At 37.6% G+C, this 18,157-nt stretch overlaps 2 protein-coding genes and 1 non-coding gene across 3 annotated transcripts in view; 2 read left to right on the plus strand and 1 right to left on the minus strand.

The window, feature by feature from the left end:
• SDHAF3 (succinate dehydrogenase complex assembly factor 3) overlaps positions 1 to 16,902 on the minus strand; it is a 55,784-nt gene extending 38,882 nt beyond the window's left edge. The window contains exon 1 of the mRNA XM_077123237.1: positions 16,657 to 16,902. Coding sequence (XP_076979352.1) covers positions 16,657 to 16,830 — 174 coding nt within the window. The 5' untranslated portion in view covers positions 16,831 to 16,902. The remainder of the gene's footprint in view (positions 1 to 16,656) is intronic.
• On the plus strand, positions 8,758 to 8,828 carry TRNAR-UCU (transfer RNA arginine (anticodon UCU)). The gene has a single exon. It is a non-coding gene; the product is annotated as a tRNA-Arg (tRNA).
• LOC143652073 (casein kinase II subunit beta-like) lies at positions 12,891 to 13,750 on the plus strand. Its single transcript, XM_077123230.1, has one exon. The coding sequence runs from the start codon at positions 12,898 to 12,900 to the stop codon at positions 13,600 to 13,602; it is 705 nt and encodes a 234-aa protein (XP_076979345.1). The 5' UTR covers positions 12,891 to 12,897; the 3' UTR covers positions 13,603 to 13,750.
• Positions 16,903 to 18,157: the final 1,255 nt, after the last annotated feature.

An 18,157-nucleotide genomic window follows, 5' to 3' on the forward strand; every position in this document is an offset into this window, starting at 1 on the left:
TCATAAGAACCCTGAAACTGTATCAAAGTTGTACATATATCTCTGATTACTGGCTATAAATCCTTAATTATCAATTGTACTTACCTTAAAAAATGAACAACACAGACAAACTGGTGAGGCATATGCTTGGAACTGTGGAGCTGTAAGTATAATACCTTTTGGAGGGTCACAGTTCAGTACATGCGCTGTGAGGCTAGACCTACTGAGGATGCAACAGGGAACCATCCCTGCAACAACCACCACCTCACTTAAGGTGGTTTGCTGTAGTTACTCCGAATATATGCATTTGCTCTGTCATCTGCTGACATTCTTAGCTTTGGAAAAGGGGGAGGGGGTGGGGAAGTCAGCTTGTATGAAAAGCGTGTGGATTTTTTTAATTAAGTGAAATAGGTTTTAAACAAACCTTAGGACTACTTTGTTATTTGAAAAGTGAAGAGCCATTGCATCAAACCTCAGAAACCTTTGGTACTTAAAAACACACAATCTGCAACTTCTGTTATTTTTGTTCGGATATTTATAACGATGAAATGGTCTTTGAAGGAAAATAAACCATATTATATTTTTAAAACTTTAAATAAAGCCTAAATATTTAAGCACTCTAGACTTTAGATAAAAAAATGGTAATTTACTTTACTTTGGAAACACCTCAAGTTACAGTGATTTATAGGGTACAAAAGAGCAAAACCCTGTAAATAAGCTAAATAGGACCCTCACTTGTGAATTAAATCAACATATAATGGGAAGAATCTGAAATCTCTCAAACTCACAGAATAAATTAGGTAGCTTAATCCTGTAGCACACTAAATACTAATAGTAATAATAATAATAATTATAATATCATTGTTATTATTATTATTATTATGCCTCAAAAGTAAGAACATGGTTCACATAAAAATAAAGGATTGAGAGGGGCAAACTTGCCAATACATATTCAGCACTGTCCAGGAAAAAAGAGCAATTAAGTGGTGGACTTTTGAAAAGGATCATTAAGAAACGTTTTCTAAAGTAGACACAATGAGAAAAATCTCTCATGCTTACCTACTTCTCACTATTTTATTTCCATGTTTACCAGGCGACTTTCTAAATACTAATTCAGTTTTCCAGACAGTTTTTAAAAGGTCCACAATCCCTTATTTGCAATTTTGAAGTCAAAGTTGTTTAGAAAAACAAAACCTCTTTCAGAACCCATTTGGCAGCAAATCCTGACCTAAATGGACATGAAACCTTTATTTACTCCACTTAATGTGAATAGTTAAGTGTTTTACTGCAGAAATATTAATGTATATTACAGAGCACCCCTCCAGATCCCAGTGGGGTGTTCCTTAAATTTCAGTATACTCCTTATTACCTTTCTAAAATCTAAACAATCTTTCTGAGACACAACTAAAAAGTTCTCTGGAAGCAGAGGTAAATACTCTGACTTCTGGAAAGGGGGAGAGCCATTTTCACCTCTCCTGTACCCCACCCCCAGCAGAAACCAGCAAATCGGCATACTGGTACACTTAAGTATAACATAAAAAATTTAGTATGAGTCTGTTGCCAGGAATCTAATCATCTCTGGCTATGCTGGTAAAGTTCCATTCCAGGCCTACAAGGTCCATTACAAGGCTCTATAATCACAACCCTGAGTGGAACACAGCTACCTAGAATCTTTCTCTTAAGCCTACTTGGTTTCCAGGCCACCCACCAAGGGAGCCTGTTTACTTGTCTTTCATCCTCCCTGTCTAACCTAGCAGGAGACAAACCAACAGCTGAACCTATTTTCCCCTCTCAAACTACCTCACTGTCAACCTGCATTCAACCTTCTCAGTACTTAGAAACAGAAGATGGGGTGGTGCAATGGTGGCTCAGTGACAGAATTCTCGCCTGCCATGCCAGAGACTTGGGTTCGATTTCTGGAGCCTGCCCATGTCAAAAAAAAAGAAGAAGAAAAAAAGATGAAGTTTTAGAATACAACAGAACACAATTAAATAGTGAATTTTAAATTTTTATCAAATTATGTTACTGGAGAATCAATGAATATTTAAATATGATCACCAAGAAATTAAAACAAGAAAAGATTCTTGACATCACTTAAAAAGACAAAATATTATTACCAGGTTGATGACACTGATGCTTTTTCTTTTCTCATCTCAGTTTAAAGCCATAAGAATTTTCAATATTTTTTCTAATGGCTGGGTAAAACAAGCAACTAGCTGACAGTATTTATTAAACATGAAAAGTCTAAGTTTAACTTCCAAAATGTAAATGACAAAATTAGGAAATACATCTATAAGATTCTGGCATTTGACTCTGAATGTATTTACCTCAATCTTTTGTGAATAAAAGCTGATGATAAAAATATTGAGTATATCTAACTGCATTTATTGGCTTCTTATAATCACTAGAGTAACACAAGATCTTTGCAGAGAATCTAAATTATTTGTGGTACAAAGGAGAAAATTTAAATCACTCTTAATCATCCAAATCAAATAAATAGTTTTCATTTACTTATTATCATAAGCAGTTTTCCAAGTTATTAACTCTTTTGAAACACTATTTCTCATAGCTGCATACTAACCCATCCATCATATGCCTACATTATAATTTCATTCTTCTGCTGGATATCTATATCACTTTAAATTTTTCACTATTACTAAATACATGCAGAACATGTGGCAATTAACACCTTTATGTGTAAATCATCAAATGATCTATTAAACGTCCCTTTTGGTAGTCTTTTATTAAAGCTGTTAGTGTTTTTCCTATCAAGCTAAATAAACTCTTATTATATTAATGCTGGCAACCATATTAATTAAAATAATAAAATAAAATGTACTGCATTTTTCTTACCCATTCTATTTCTATACTAACTTATAATCTTAAAACTGACAGATAAGACTAAAGAGAAAAATCAACAGAGCCAATGAAGAGTGCAAACTAGTATAAGCCATCTGTTTCAACAATTTTAACTCTTCTCATAATATAGTCATATCTCAGATGTAAGAAAGAACTTTTTGGAACATGCCTAATTTCAGGGGTAGAACACAACTTTCCCTATTCAGACAACTGAGGCCCAAAGAAAACTTCCACAAATTACAGAAAATATATATATGCCTGTCTCATAGAACAGTTTAAAGTTCTATTCCAGGAACTTCGATGCTCATTTCATTACTGATATGAATCTCTGAAACAGAAATATGTGACCATTAGCACCTTTGGCTAATAAACATAAAGATAAATTATTAAACAATATTTAAACATTTGTCTATAAGGCATTATGCTAGAGGTATAGAAGATAGAAAGGTGTCTAAGAAGTTTCCTTTGCCCTCAGAAAAAATATTTTTTAATGGGGGAAGAATAAAATATACAAGCAAATTGTAGCTGGAAAGCAAGAAAAATTCAAAGAAAATCTGTAATCCTTTTACACTGCAAAAGTTTAAATCAGTTTTTAGAAACACTAATTTTCAAAATACTCACTAGATTTTCATATGGTAAGTACACAAGATTTTTTTCATGTCTAGCCATGGGGTGCCAAAAAATAACTGAGTATATCTAACTGCATTTTTTTAATTTAGGCCTTGCTTTCATCATTTTTAAAACGAAAGGACTGAGGACTTCCATCTTACGATGGCAGACTAGAGAAATCAATGGAGCTTACCTCTTGTTCTTCCCAAACTCCTAGTAAACTAATAATAAAGAAATTTCTGAAGATGTAAAGGAGTTTAGTAACTAATGAAGCAGTGTAGCTAGAGGAAGACATAGCTTAGAACACACGGAGGAGAGTACACCTGATCCGAAAACCAAACTGCTGCTGAACTCAAACACCAGGGAGGTGAGGAAAGGAGGAATGGGAAGCCAATACATGGGAGATTCATTGAAACTCTTTCACCCCAAAAGTAATTACCCAATGAGCAAGCGCAGCTATATGCACAGTTCTCGATCAGTTTCTTATTGCTTTATTCATAAATATGGATGGATAACCAAAATTCACAAGACATCTGAAACATGAAAGAGAGCATAATCAAAAGAAAAATATCTACAGAACAGATAAGTAGGGAACAGAAAAAATATATTGTTCTTTCTCATAAGCCCTTCAATACTAAAAAAAATTCTCAACCATGTGTATAGTTTGATTAAATAAGAGTTTAATGAAGCAATCTGAAACTCCCTTTCAGTTAATCCTAATACTCTGTACTCCTCTATAGCTAGAACAACCTGAGAGAGGATCAACAGGGAAATAGAGAACTCAATTTGATAAATGAATTAGACCTAAAAGATACATATAAGTCGTTACACCCCAAAACACTAGTATATACATTCTTCTCTAGTGCTCAGGAACATTCCTGCCAATCCTAAAGAAACCTAGGGCATTACATAAGATTCTACAAAGGTTCCATCTACTAGGGTAACTTTCCAGAAACCTACAATCTCCAGGTGGGTCCCGGGACCAGATAAGTCCTGTAATGCAGAGGGGCCAGCCCTTACAGAACATCAATTAGTTCCATCCCCCATCCCGTATTGTTGACAGCCCCTTTCAACTTGGAAAAGTTAGAATGGGCATAGCCCAAACACCCCTAATGAGTGGGAGAAAGATCAAAGGTAATGGAGTTATACAGAGTAGGTAGGGTTTAACAAATGAGGATGACTGCTAAATCATTATATTGACATTTCTTTCAGTCTCCAGTATCTAAGAGCAGCTAGAAGTAAAAACCTAAAATGGTAGAATTATAACTGATACCAAACTCTGAAATCTGTTCTACAACTAATTGTTGTGGTGTGCTTTGAAATTTATTGTTCTTTTTGTGTTATTTTCCACAAAAAAGAAGGAAAAAAGTCGATTGTTATGATGAATGCACAGCTATATGATGATACTGTGAACCACTGATTGTACACTTTGGATGATTACATGGTATGTGAATATATAATATATAAATAAAACTGCATTAAAATAAAAAAATTTTTATTTAAAAAATAAAAATTTCAGATGCATTTATTGTTCTTATACAGCAAGCATATTTTACTTTCCTAAAATACTAAGTAAAATGAATACTCTAATATCGTCCTAAGTTCTGTGCAAAACCTTACTTCAAGTTTTTAAGATTGCATATTATGTACACACACACAGTATGTTTTGTAACCATGACCACTAGCATATTATTACTATCCTACCATTTTAAATAAGTTAAATAAAAGAAACACACCTTCATATTTCAATAATATATTACAAAATCAACAACACATCAAGTTATGAATCTTTAAAATACCCATAGCTCATCTTATGACACCAATAAATGTTAAATATTCCTAAAAAATAACAAAGTCTTTAAAGCTTCATTAAGAATCCAAATATTTAAGACACGGAAAAAGGCAAACATTTTATGTTGCAAGGATACAACTGCTTCATAACTTCTCTTTTATCTCCTTTTTTTTTTCCACTAAGGACCACAGTACAGCTAAAGTTCTTTAAAAAAGTAAAGCTGACTGAAGAAAACATAGATTTCAGGCACATCACCGTTCAATAACCATTACCATTCAATAAACCATCACAGAATGTTACTCAAGTAACATATAGAATAAACAATAAAACCGAGAGGTAGGCAAACGACCCTCTCATAATTGGCAGATATATTCCCCACACATACAAACCAAACCAACTACTGAAGACAGAGTTAATTCACAATCCCATAAACTAAAGTACAAACACAAATCAGGATGTTCAAATGCAACAAAACAAGGTTTTCAATTTAGTTAAGAGAGACATGAAATTATAAAAACCAAAGTAGTTATCCAACCCTAATTACATTAAGTTAAAGAAAATGTAAATACAGGTGACACACAACCTAATCATATATTTTTATCTGATTATCCAATCCAAAGTCATAAATAAGAAAAAGATATCCCATGTGAGCTACTAATGGATGGCTACATGAAATCTGACGCATTTCCTCCTCTCTAGAACAAATGCAACAAAACAAAATACAAATGCTGTATCATGATATCTAGACTATCACACGTCTACAGAATTAAACATAATCAAGAAGGAAAAAAAGTATGTTCCTTTACAAAAATAGCCAGAAACAACTAAATGCAGAGAACAAAACAGAAATGAATAGTTGTTCCAGCACCATATTGCTAACTTCATTCTCTCAACTCCTAAATATTAGTGTTCTTTGACCACCTTCCTCTATACTATACCCTACCTAAGCAATTTCATCTACATCTTTGGACTCCCACCTGAAGATATGAATTCCAAATCTAGCCACAATCTGCCTCTACAACATCAGACCAATCCATATCTCACATTTCAACTTGACTGCCCTAATGGAATTTTTAACTTAAAACGTACAAACTGAACTCATTTCCCATTTGCTCCTCTGATATGTCCTATTCTGGCTCATGGTGACATGTTCCAAAACCAAAGACTCTTCCCTTCTACATCCTTTCCCCCACTAATTCTGTTATCAGTCAAGTCCATTCTACCTTTTATTTTTTTGTATGCTGAGCTGTGGGGGTCACACTTCATCCTTTTTCTATGTGAATATCCCGTTATCGCACACAGCATCATTTGCTGAATGGTTGGCTGGTTTGTCTTTTTTTTTGAGTGCATGGGCTGGGAATCAAACCTCAGTCTCCCACATGATAGGCATATTCTATCTCAAAAATGAATCTATCCTTTCCAGTATCAAAACTACTGTCTCAGTTCACGCACATACACATTTTGGATTACTACAGCAGTCTCCTAATTGTTCTCTCAGTCTTTAGTCTATCCATTTCTTTCATCTTCCCTCTACATTGCCGCTAAAGTGATAGTTTTAGAATGTATTTTGGATTATTTCAATCCCTGCTAAAAATCTTTCAATGATTCAGTATTAAAATCTACAAATCTCAGCATAATATTCTGTCTCCTCTTTCCTCTTTAGCATAAGTTATCTCTTCCCGGCTCTCTATATAAAGCACTAAATTCCAAATACATTATTGCAGTTCCTGGAAAAGATCACACTGCTTCTTACCTCAGTACAAACTACCCCTGTTATTCCCTCTTTCAAGAATGCTCTTTTCTTAACATGGATAAGTCTGATTTGTTCTCCTAGACTGAGTTCAGCCATTCTGCAAGGCCTTCAACTTCCCTCATTCCCTCTTTGCTCACATAGCCCTTGTTCTAGTTTCCTAGCTGCCAGAATGCAATGAACTAGAAATGGAATGGCTTTTAAAAAGGGAAATTTAATAAGCTGCAAGCTTACAGTTGTTAGGCCACAGAAATGTCTCAGTTAAGGCACGTCTATAGCAATGTCCGATCTAAGGCATCCAGGGAAAGATAACTTGCTTCAAGAAGGCCGATGATGTTCAGAGTTTCTCTCTCAACTGGAAGGGCACAAGGCGAACATGGCAACCATATGTTCTAGTTTCCTCTCCAGGCCTCTTGTTTTATGAAGCTCCACCGGGACCATTCTCTTTCTTCCTCTCCAAAGGTCTCTGGCTGGTGGGCTCTCAGTCTCATGGTTCTGCCATGGTTCTGTAGATCTCTCCTCATTCTCAAAAGCTGAAATACTCTCCAAAATGTCTCCTCTCTTATAGGATTCCAGTAAACTAATTAAGACCCACATAGAATGGGCAGAGACACGTCTCCATCTAATCAAGTTTAATACCCACAATTGATTGAGCTACATCTCTGTGGAGATAACCTAATCAAGTTTCTAACCTTATAGTACCAAACAGGGATTAGAAGAAACCATTGCTCTCACAAGATTGATTAGGATTAAAACATGGCTTTTCTAGGGTATATAAATTCTTTCAACCAGCACAGCCCTTAATTAGACATCTGTATTAGTCAATGCTCTCCAGGGAGAAAGAAATTTTAACATATTATGAGGTTTATTATTATAGGAATTTTGACTCATATGAATTCAGGCAAGACTAAATTCTGTAGGATAGATGGGAATTTCAGTGAAGGTTTCAATGAATTCCCCAAGAGAAACTGGTTGGCTAAAGTAGAAATATAAATTTCTTCTGACAGCTCAAGTCACCAGTTCTCCTCTTAAGGCCTTCAACTGAGTGGATGAGACTTCCCTCACTGTTTAAGGCACTCTCCTTTGTGGACTGTAGATGCAAACAGCCATAGATGCAATCAACTGATTGATTATTTAGATTAGCAAAATATTGTCACAGTTAACAATCAGGCCAGTGCTCACTTGACCTGGACACCATAGTCTAGCCAGTTTACATATGAACTTAACCATCACAACATCTTTTTGTACTTACCGTAATTTTCTATTCTATTCTACTAAACTGTGGACTCTATGAAAGTAAAATACATTTATTATTCATTTTTGTGTCCCACAATGCCTACAAATCACCTGGGAATAAGTGATTAATAACTGTTATTAGGAATGTTTAAGTCTTTTCTCTTTTTTTTTCCAGAAACAGAATTTCACTTATAAAAATACACCAACAGACACAGAGGATAGCAGCTATAAAAGAAAAATAGGAACTAGGCAAGGAGTAAACTGACATAAAGGAACAGAGCAGGAAAAGGAAAACTCTTCAAACACGAATCTCTTCAAAGCAGCTCCTGAGTATATATTCTTTTTTACACTTTTTCTTACACTGTCTTTTCTTACACTGTCAATCTAAAATGTTTCACTACCTAATCTTCATTTTTTCTCATATTTCCCTGAAAATAAATGGTAATAAGTTCAGTAAAACCTGGGTAGAGATGAAATCATCTCTTGGAAAAGTCTCTTCTCAGAATCAACTAATAAAAGCACAAGACTGGGTGCACGGGTGGTTCAGTGGTAGAATGCTTGCCTTCTGTGCAAGAGACCTGGGTTTGATTCCTAGACTATGCACCCAAAAAAAAAAAAAAAGCACAAGACTGGAGGAAGACTCTACAAATGCTGAATCCAAGAAAAAGAAAAGCAATCTCCTGATTTCCTGGACTCACCAGTTCAGACCACTCACCCTCACTCAATCTTGAGAAGCTTAGGAGTCTCACAGAAGCAACACCGCACAGCTCTCTCCTGCCACGGATGCAGACTATAGAGCCATTCAGAACAGCATGTTAGAACCCCATGCATGTCCAGGTACAGGGATGCAAGTCTGCAGAGACCCAAGGCAGAACACAAGCAGCTGAGAAGTGCACATACAAAAAAGGTCACTAGAGGGAGGGAGGGAGGGAAGGAGGGGGGAGGGGGAGGGAGGGAGAGAGAGAGAGAGAAGCCGCAGTAGAACTGTTGGCAAGAGGTGCACACACTCAATCCATTCTCTTATGGCTGGACCACCTAAACACAAAACAAACATTTCTGAAGTGACTCACCTTTCTGGACTGACCCTCTCTGGGTCCCAGGGACAGTATACTCTAACACGGAAGAAACCAGAGGCAGAAAAGCACCACAGTGAAAAAAAAAGTGGAGAGGGTGACTGAGTTGAATTCAGGACAGGTCCCAGAACTGAAAGTATAAAGAAAAGGGGTCGCTGAGTGAGAGAGAATTTAAACAACTCACAGGAGCTAGAGAGAAAATTCTGTATGAAAACAAACAGAGCAAGTCAAGATTCCCAGAGAAGTAACAGAGGAAAGGAAGATTACTCCTAGAGGTGAAACAACTGCACAAAAGTAGCAGCCTTAAAAACTATATGCCATATCCAGGGCAAGAATCAGATGAAGAAGAACCAAGAAAGTCTGAACAGCTACACACAGGCTACTCTAAAGGTCCACAATAAACTGGACCAAGCAAAGAAGAGGCTTAACACAATCAACAATAAAACCTTACACAAAGGAGAGAGAGACTGACCTTCAGAGTTAACACATCAAGATAATCAGATGCCCAAACATCAGCAAAAAATTAGAAGCTATACTAATAAACAAGATATGGCTCAGTCAAGGAAACAAATTAAAACTTCGGAGGAGACACAGAAGTTGGAAAAACTAATCAAAGAAGTTCAAACAAACCTCCTAAATTAATTCAAGGAAATGAAAGGAAATATAGATAAAGAGCTAAAGGATATTAAGAAGGCAATGTACGGACATAAAGAAAAATCTGAAGGTTTAAAAAGAAACATAAATCATGGGGATGAAAGGTACAATAATGGGGATTAAAAATACACTAAAGGCATACAATAGCAGAGTTGAAAAGGCAGGAAAAAAAGAATCAGTGAACTAAAAGACAAGACAACTGAAATTCTAACAGAGGAACAGACAGAGATAAGAACAGAAAAACTTGAGCTATAACTCAGGGATGTGAGTGACAGTGCACAAACATACATTATGGGTATCCCAGAAGAAAAGAAGGGAAAAGAGGCAGAAAATATTTGAAGAAATAATAGCCAAAAATTTCCCAACTCTTATGAAAGACATACATGTATGTATCAGTTTAAAACTATTATGTACCCCAGAAAAAAGATGTCCTTAATTCTCATTCAATATTGCTGGGTGGAGTCTTTTTTACTGTTTCCATGGAGATGTGACCCACCCAATTGTGAGTAGTAAATTTTGATTAGATGGTTTCCAAGGAGATACGTCTTCACCCATTCAAGGTGGGGTTGCTTACTGGAGCTCTTTAAGAGAGAATCATTTTGGAAAAAGCTTCAGAGCCACCAGAACTGACAGAAACAACAGAATGGAAGACAGAGCTCCGGGTAAGCTGTTGAAGAGAGAGTTACCAGATCTCGCCAAGTGCCTTTCCACCTGCAAGAGAAACCCTGAATGTCATGAGCCTTCTTGAATCAAGGTATCTTTACCTGGATGCCTTAGATTGGACATTTTTATAGACTTGCTTTAGTTTGGACATTTTCACAGCCTCAAAACTATAAACTTACAACCTGACAAATTCCCCTTTTTTAAAGCAATTCTGTTTCTGGTATATTGCATTCTGGCAGCTTACTAACTAAAGCAACATGTCAAAAAGCACAATGTACTTCAAACAGAATAAATCCTAATAGACCTAATCCAAAATACCCACTAATCAAAATGTCAAATGCCAAAGATAAAGAGAGATTTCTGAAAGAAGCAAGATAAAAGTGATTCATCACATACAAGGAATCCTCAATAAGATTAAATGCATATTTCTCATCAGAAACCATGAAGGTGAGAGGACAATGGTATGATATATTTAAGGTACCAAAAGAGAAAAACTGTCAGCCAAAAATTCTTTATCCAGAAAAACAATGCTTTAAAAATGAGGGAGAGATTAAAATATTCACAGATAAACAGAAACTGAGAAATCTCATCAACAAAAGACCTGTCCAACAAAAATTATTAAAGGAAGTACTGAAGGTTGAAAGGAAAAGACAGGAGAAAGTGTCTTGGAATAGCGACAAGAAATTAAGATCATCAGTAAAGGTAACTAAAAGAATAAATGCAAAACCCAATAGTACTATACTCTCAATATATAACTCTACTCTTTAATTCCCATAGGAGTCAGAATGCAATTGAACAAGAAAAAAAAGCATATTTCCTGATAATGGATTTATAAAATATAAACAGGTAATGTGAGACAAAAACAGCATAAAGAAGAGAAACAGAGGGATACAGGAGCAAAGAACATGCTATTGAAGCTAAGTTGGTATCTTTTAAATTAGTAGGTGTGCTGATCTGAAATTGTCATGTACCCCAGAAAAGCCATATTTCTCTACCCCTGATTCAATAATATAAGGTCGATTAGATTGTTCCCATGGAGATTAACCCACTGAATTATGGGTGTGGCCCTGATTAGATTACTTTCATGGAGGTGTGGCCTTTTGATTAAATGGAAATGTGATCCCCCCATTGATTAGTTTATTAGCGTACTTTAAAAGGGGAAACATTTTGGAGAAAAAATAGTTGCTTCAGAGCCAACATAGCAGAGACATTTGGAGATGCAGAAAGAACACACCCCTAGGGAAGCTGTTTGAAACCAAAAGCCAAAGGCCCAGCAGTTACTAGCCACATCTTCCCAGTTGAAAGAGGTGTTTCGGACCCATCGGCCTTTCCTGAGTCTTGACTCAGGAAAATACTCAGGTATTTTTTCCTGGATACCTTAGCTTGGATATTTTTATAGCTTTAGAATTAAAAACTTGTAACTTAATAAATCCCCTTTATAAAATCAATTCATTTCTGGTGTATTGCATTCTGGCAGTATTAGCAAATCAATACAGTAGGTTATAGATGTAGGTTGGGTAATACAAACTAAAGGATAGCCAAAAAACAAATTATTTTTAAAATATTCAGAAATAGAAATGAGAAAGACATTAGTCAGATACATAAAAAAAGATCAGCTATATAGAAAAGGAAGTTACAGAAAAGGGAAAAAGAGACTAAAAAAAAAAAAGATATGACACAATAACATATTAATAAAAGAGTTAACCCACTAAGAAGAAATAACAATCATAAATATTTATGCACCTAACCACAGTGCCCCAAAATACATGAGACAAAGGCAAAACTAAAGGAGAAATGGACACCTCTACACTAATAGTTGGAGACTTCAATACCCTACACTCATCAACAGATAGAACTTCTAGACAGCAGATCAATAAGGAAACAGAGAACTTGAATAATATGACAAATGAACTAGATCTGACAGACATGAACAGATCATTGTACCCTAAAACAACAGGCTATATATTCTTCTTAAGTGCACATGGGTCACAAAACAAGTCTCAATAATTATTATTTTAAAAGACTGAAATTACATGAAGCATCTTCTCTGACCTAAATGGAATAAAGCTGGAAATCAGTAACAGGCAGAGAACAAAAAAATCCACAAATATATGAAAGTTAAGTAATACAATTTTTTTAAAGAAGAAATTATGCAAAAAATTAAAAATTAAAAAAAAAAAAAAAAGAAATTACCAGGTTAACCAGTAAATAGCTTGAGGAGAATGAAAATAAGAACACAACTTATCAAAACATAGGGACTCCTACTGTAGCTCTTCTAAGAGATGGAGCAGTGCAAGGGGACGAGCGGCAGGATGGCTGGTGCCACCTCAGACGTGAAGATGAGCAGCTCAGAGGAGGTATCCTGGATCTCCTGGTTCTGTGGGCTCCGTGGCAATGAATTCTTCTGTGAAGTGGATGAAGATTACATCCAGGACAAGTTCAACCTCACAGGGCTCAATGAGCAAGTACCCCACTATCGGCAAGCTCTAGACATGATTTTGGACCTGGAGCCTGATGAAGAGCTGGAAGACAACCCCAACCAGAGTGACCTGATTGAGCAGGCGGCGGAGATGCTGTATGGATTAATCCACGCCCGCTACATCCTCACCAACCGTGGCATTGCCCAGATGTTGGAAAAATACCAGCAGGGAGACTTTGGCTATTGTCCCCGTGTGTACTGTGAGAACCAGCCAATGCTTCCCATTGGCCTATCAGACATCCCAGGCGAGGCCATGGTGAAGCTCTACTGCCCCAAGTGCATGGATGTGTACACACCCAAGTCATCAAGGCACCACCACACAGACGGCGCCTACTTCGGCACTGGTTTCCCTCACATGCTGTTCATGGTGCACCCCGAGTACCGACCTAAGCAGCCAGCCAACCAGTTTGTGCCCAGGCTCTATGGTTTCAAGATCCATCCAATGGCCTACCAGCTGCAGCTCCAAGCCGCCAGCAACTTCAAGAGTCCAGTCAAGACGATTTGCTGATTACCCCCTATCTGTCCCTCAGTCTTTGATGGCCCTATTCCTTCGCTGCCACCCTTTCAGGAACCCTTCATGGTTTTTAGTTTAAATTAAAGGAGTCATTACTGTGGTGGGAATATGAAATAAAGTGGAAGAAAAGGCCAAAAAAAAAAAAAAACATAGGGGATGCAAGAAAGACAGTGCTGAGAGGGAAATTTATAGCCCTAAATGCTCACATTAGAAAAGAGAGTGACATCATCAGCATGGCAACACAGACATTGCCTGAAAAAGCCCAGAGATTTAGTGAACAAAAGGACAAATCCCACCTGCTTAGAACTCTGGAATAAAAGTTCACAATCATGTTACTCTCCTTTAGCTTGCAATAAGAATACATATCAAGCTAGAAATGCTCAGATGATAACATGCCAAGTATGTAATCACCATTAACCAAAAAACATATTAATCCACATAACTAATAGCATCTAATATAATGATCATACAGTAGATACTTTGAAGAGCATATGGGGGGGGGGGGAGACAAGGCTGAAGGATTTCATTCTCCCGTATCACCGTTATTCATCAAGGTTTTTCTCTCCTCCAGATCATTAGCAACTTTCCTGGCCCCAATCCTTGGTTAAGAGCAACTATTTTTGATGGTAAAATTCACCCTACTTCTTCTAACTCACAGGCTTACATGGAGCTGCCTTCCAATTGTGAGAATCATTACTTTATTCAAATACATCACCAGGTTTAAAATTCTCTTTAACCAGTTGTCGATTCATTAACTACACGGCCACTAGCCCGATGGAATACTCTTCTTTTTTTTCTTTCCATTCCAAAATATTAGTAAAAATGCTAAATCAATAAATGATAACTTTGTTACAGAAGCATTCCAATCAACAAATGTTGAGAAACAAGATACTACTTAGCCTCAAATATATATACCAAAATATGTATTAATTCCAAAGGGGAAACAGTTAACTTGAGAGTAGAGAAAGTTGGCAGATACCAACTTAACTCAGTGATCAAGATTCACATCAGCAGTAATAATAAGTCATGTTGGTATCATGCACCCTCTCATGACAGGCTGAGAGGGGCACACTACCCCAATGCTATTTTTCCCCTAAAATGCATAACATCAACCGAATCATGAGGAAAACATCAGACAAACCCAAATCGAGAAACATTCTACAAAACAACCAAACAGTACTTTTCAAAAGTTTCAAAGTCATGAGACACAAGGAAAGACTAAGGAACTGTCACATACTGGGGTAGACTAAACAGACATGACTCTATTTGCAAAGTGGGATCTTGCAAATCCTAGAGTAGATAAAGTCATTAGTGAAAAAACTGTTAAAATACGAATGAGGCCTATACCTTAGTTAAGAGCATTACACTAATGTTCATTTCTTAGTTTTGATCATTGTACAGTAACTGTGTACCATGGTAACTCTGTGCAGTCTCCAACCCTTCCATAAATCTAAAATCATTTCAAAATAAAGAATTAAAAAAAAAAAAGCTAAATTCCTGACACCAAGCCTCCTCCTACGTTGATCAACATATTCTTGATTTAACACTCTCTCTCTTTCACCTCTAACCTATTATCAATTTATTCTGGCTTCCTACTCTTTCCTACAAACCTTCCAAGTTCTGCTTTACTACTCTCCAAGTACCCTTATTTTCTCCCAACTCTATACTGGGAGATTCTCCTTCCTATCCTACCACAAACCCACCTGGCTTAAAAGATTCACATAACAAACACCTTAATACCTTCACTGTAATTAGCAATTTACAAAGTGCTTTTAAATACATTTTAATCCACTAACTGAAATGCATAGTAAATAGTTTATCATTATTTTACACAAAAGAAAACAAGACTAGAAAAATTAAGTTACTTAAATGGATTTTATCAGATCCAGTACTTCTGGCTCCAAGACCAAATTACCATATTAAAAGACAGTGGCCTGTATATACTAAAGATTCTATTCCCCAGGCTCCAGGCAGACTAAATGTATCTAATTCACCATGATTTTTAAGAAAGTTCTGCATTTCACCATTGTCCTAGGTGTTCATCTTACAAACTTCAATAACTCAATGATTAAGAATTCTAGAATTCAGTGAAAAAGTTCCGTATTCAGCTTTAAAACCTTTATGATTTTTTAAAAAAACAGACCTTAGTTATTGCCTCTTGGCAATTTTTTAGATAAAAAACTGTTTACTTCTATTCTCAGACCAAAGCTGTTTCATGCTTTCAAACACCTAAACTTGTGTTGTTCTAATTTCCACTTCACTTAATTTATAGATATTTGCTATCAGAACTATGGGCAATTCTGCTGAGCCCCTAGTCCCTGAAATGTTCTGAATAGCTTTCTCCTTCATTAAAAAAAAAAAAAAAAAAAAAAACTTAAAGCAAATTTTTCTGCTTCAAGATTTATGCAATTGTGCGGCGCAATGAAACAAGATAATGTGGGTCGAGACTCCAAAGTAATCAACTTCCGTCTAACTTGATTCTGAGCAGCATTTTTTTTACCACATGAGTCAGTCACTCAGTCTTTTTAAAGTTATTTAATTCCCTAATAAGTGAGAAAATTATAAAACACGATCAAGAGCTCTGAGAAAAATAATAAATTATGGTAACAGGGCTCCAATTCTGAAAACTGAGTAATGAGAGAACCATTAAGTTATTAAGTACTTGCTACGGGCAAGGCACTGGAGGGAGCAGAAAACCATTTGGGCACTTGACAGCGATTTATGCATTTTTGTGACCTCGCACACCCACCCGTCCCATGCGTGGTATCGGTAGGAGCTGAAAAAGTTGAAATACACTGGAGACGCTGAGGTAAAGGGATCTGCTCTTTGGAAAACTCCGTGGAAGAAATCCGGGGGCTCCCAACGTAACTTGGGGAAATGTTATTTGAACAGCTTTACGCAGTTTAATTCAGATCGCACAAACTATCGCTAATAGATCCCGCACGGAGCCTGAGAGAGGACCAGACATGTGGTCTCTGGCAGTGTCAAACAGGGGCACTAATGAAGGGCCCTAAAGTTCTGGAGCGAAGAAGAGGGAGCGTCACTTGCCTCCCATTCCTGCAAGAAGCGCTGGGCCTCGGCAGAACCAACAGTTTTATGTCTCCTAAATTCATCCTTCACGTACTGATCCCCCAGGGCTTTCAGATCAGGGGGCAGAACTCGGTGTAGCAGCAAGATGCGACGATACAAAGCCCGGACGCGTGAAACATGCCGGCCAGGCATCTCGCCGGGCGTGAAGTGCCTACCGCGCCGGTGCAAGGGTTCCACGCTCTCCCAGGGTTTTAGTGTACAGGAAGGAGGTCGTTAGAGGGAAAGCGACCTCCATCCGGTCTGGTCCGCTCTAGAACAAGGTCCTTCCGGAAACCAACGGTCGGGCGGTGGGCCAGAAATGGGCCTGTCCTTTTCGGGAAGGGGCGTGGCTTCTCTAGAGTCGCGCCAGAGCTTTGCTTACGCCCCGCGGGGGCCGCGTCCCGGAATTTGAGGTCCAGTGAGTGTTAGTTGTCACCCTTCAGCAGCACCATCACCTTTTGCATTCGTCGTGGTGGTCCCTTTTGTCCTGATAAAAGCCCGAGAAAGTCTTCAAAATCAGTCTCCTCCAGGAAGCCTTCCTTTGTTACCCCAATCCACCTCTGGCGTCTTGCCTTATTCCTGTCTTGTGTGAGAGGGATCAGAGTGGGGTTAATCTCTGCATCCCCAACCCCGCCAACTCACACACTTTGGACAGGTCTGTGCGCCCAGTTTGCTCCACGTAACACGCACAAGCAAACCCTCAGCCGGCAGGCTTTGTTAACCCAACTCAAACTAGCTATGGACGGATCATCGTGAAAGCATTTGAAATGAATTGTTTCCAGGGCGGTATCTGGACATTCACAAAGCTCCGCCTTTTATAAAGGTGATGCCGAGAGCATAACTGGTTTCCAAACCTGGCAGCACAACTAACAAAGTCCTTGAAACTTTTCTTCACATTTGGTGAATGTGTCCTTATCAAATCCTGATGACCCACCATCAAAATAATCCAAAATCGAATCATTTCTCACCATTCCCTCTATCACAATCATTTCTAGTAGATTTTGTGATAGATTCCTTATTGCTGTTCCTGCTTCCATCCGTGACCAACTTTGGTGCTCTCAACCCATCATCCCACCTAAACTGCAAATTAGACCATGTTGTTTCTCAGAGTAAAATCCCGAGTCTCTCAGCGTTTCTCCTACTGCCCTCTCCGTAGTTCACCAGCTCCAGCCACACTGGCCTTGGAGCTCTTAGCTCATCCTTGAATAGGCTAGGCACACTTCAATCGCAGGTCTTCACACTTGCTGTTCCATCGCTCTGGAATGTTCCTCCACAGATAACTTCTTGGCTAACACCTCTTCTTCATTCTTCTCATTACTTAAGTTCTCCTTCTAATGAGACCCTCCCTGTCAACCCTATTTGAAATTGTAACACCGGCACCCTCATGAACTCCCTACACCTTCTTCTCTGCTTTATTTTTCTCTATAGCACTTACATATTTTATCTGTTTATTGTCTTTCTCCCTCCCATTAGAATACAA

Source organism: Tamandua tetradactyla, chromosome 1 (assembly GCF_023851605.1).
Source record: "Tamandua tetradactyla isolate mTamTet1 chromosome 1, mTamTet1.pri, whole genome shotgun sequence".
Taxonomy (NCBI): Eukaryota; Metazoa; Chordata; class Mammalia; order Pilosa; family Myrmecophagidae; genus Tamandua; species Tamandua tetradactyla.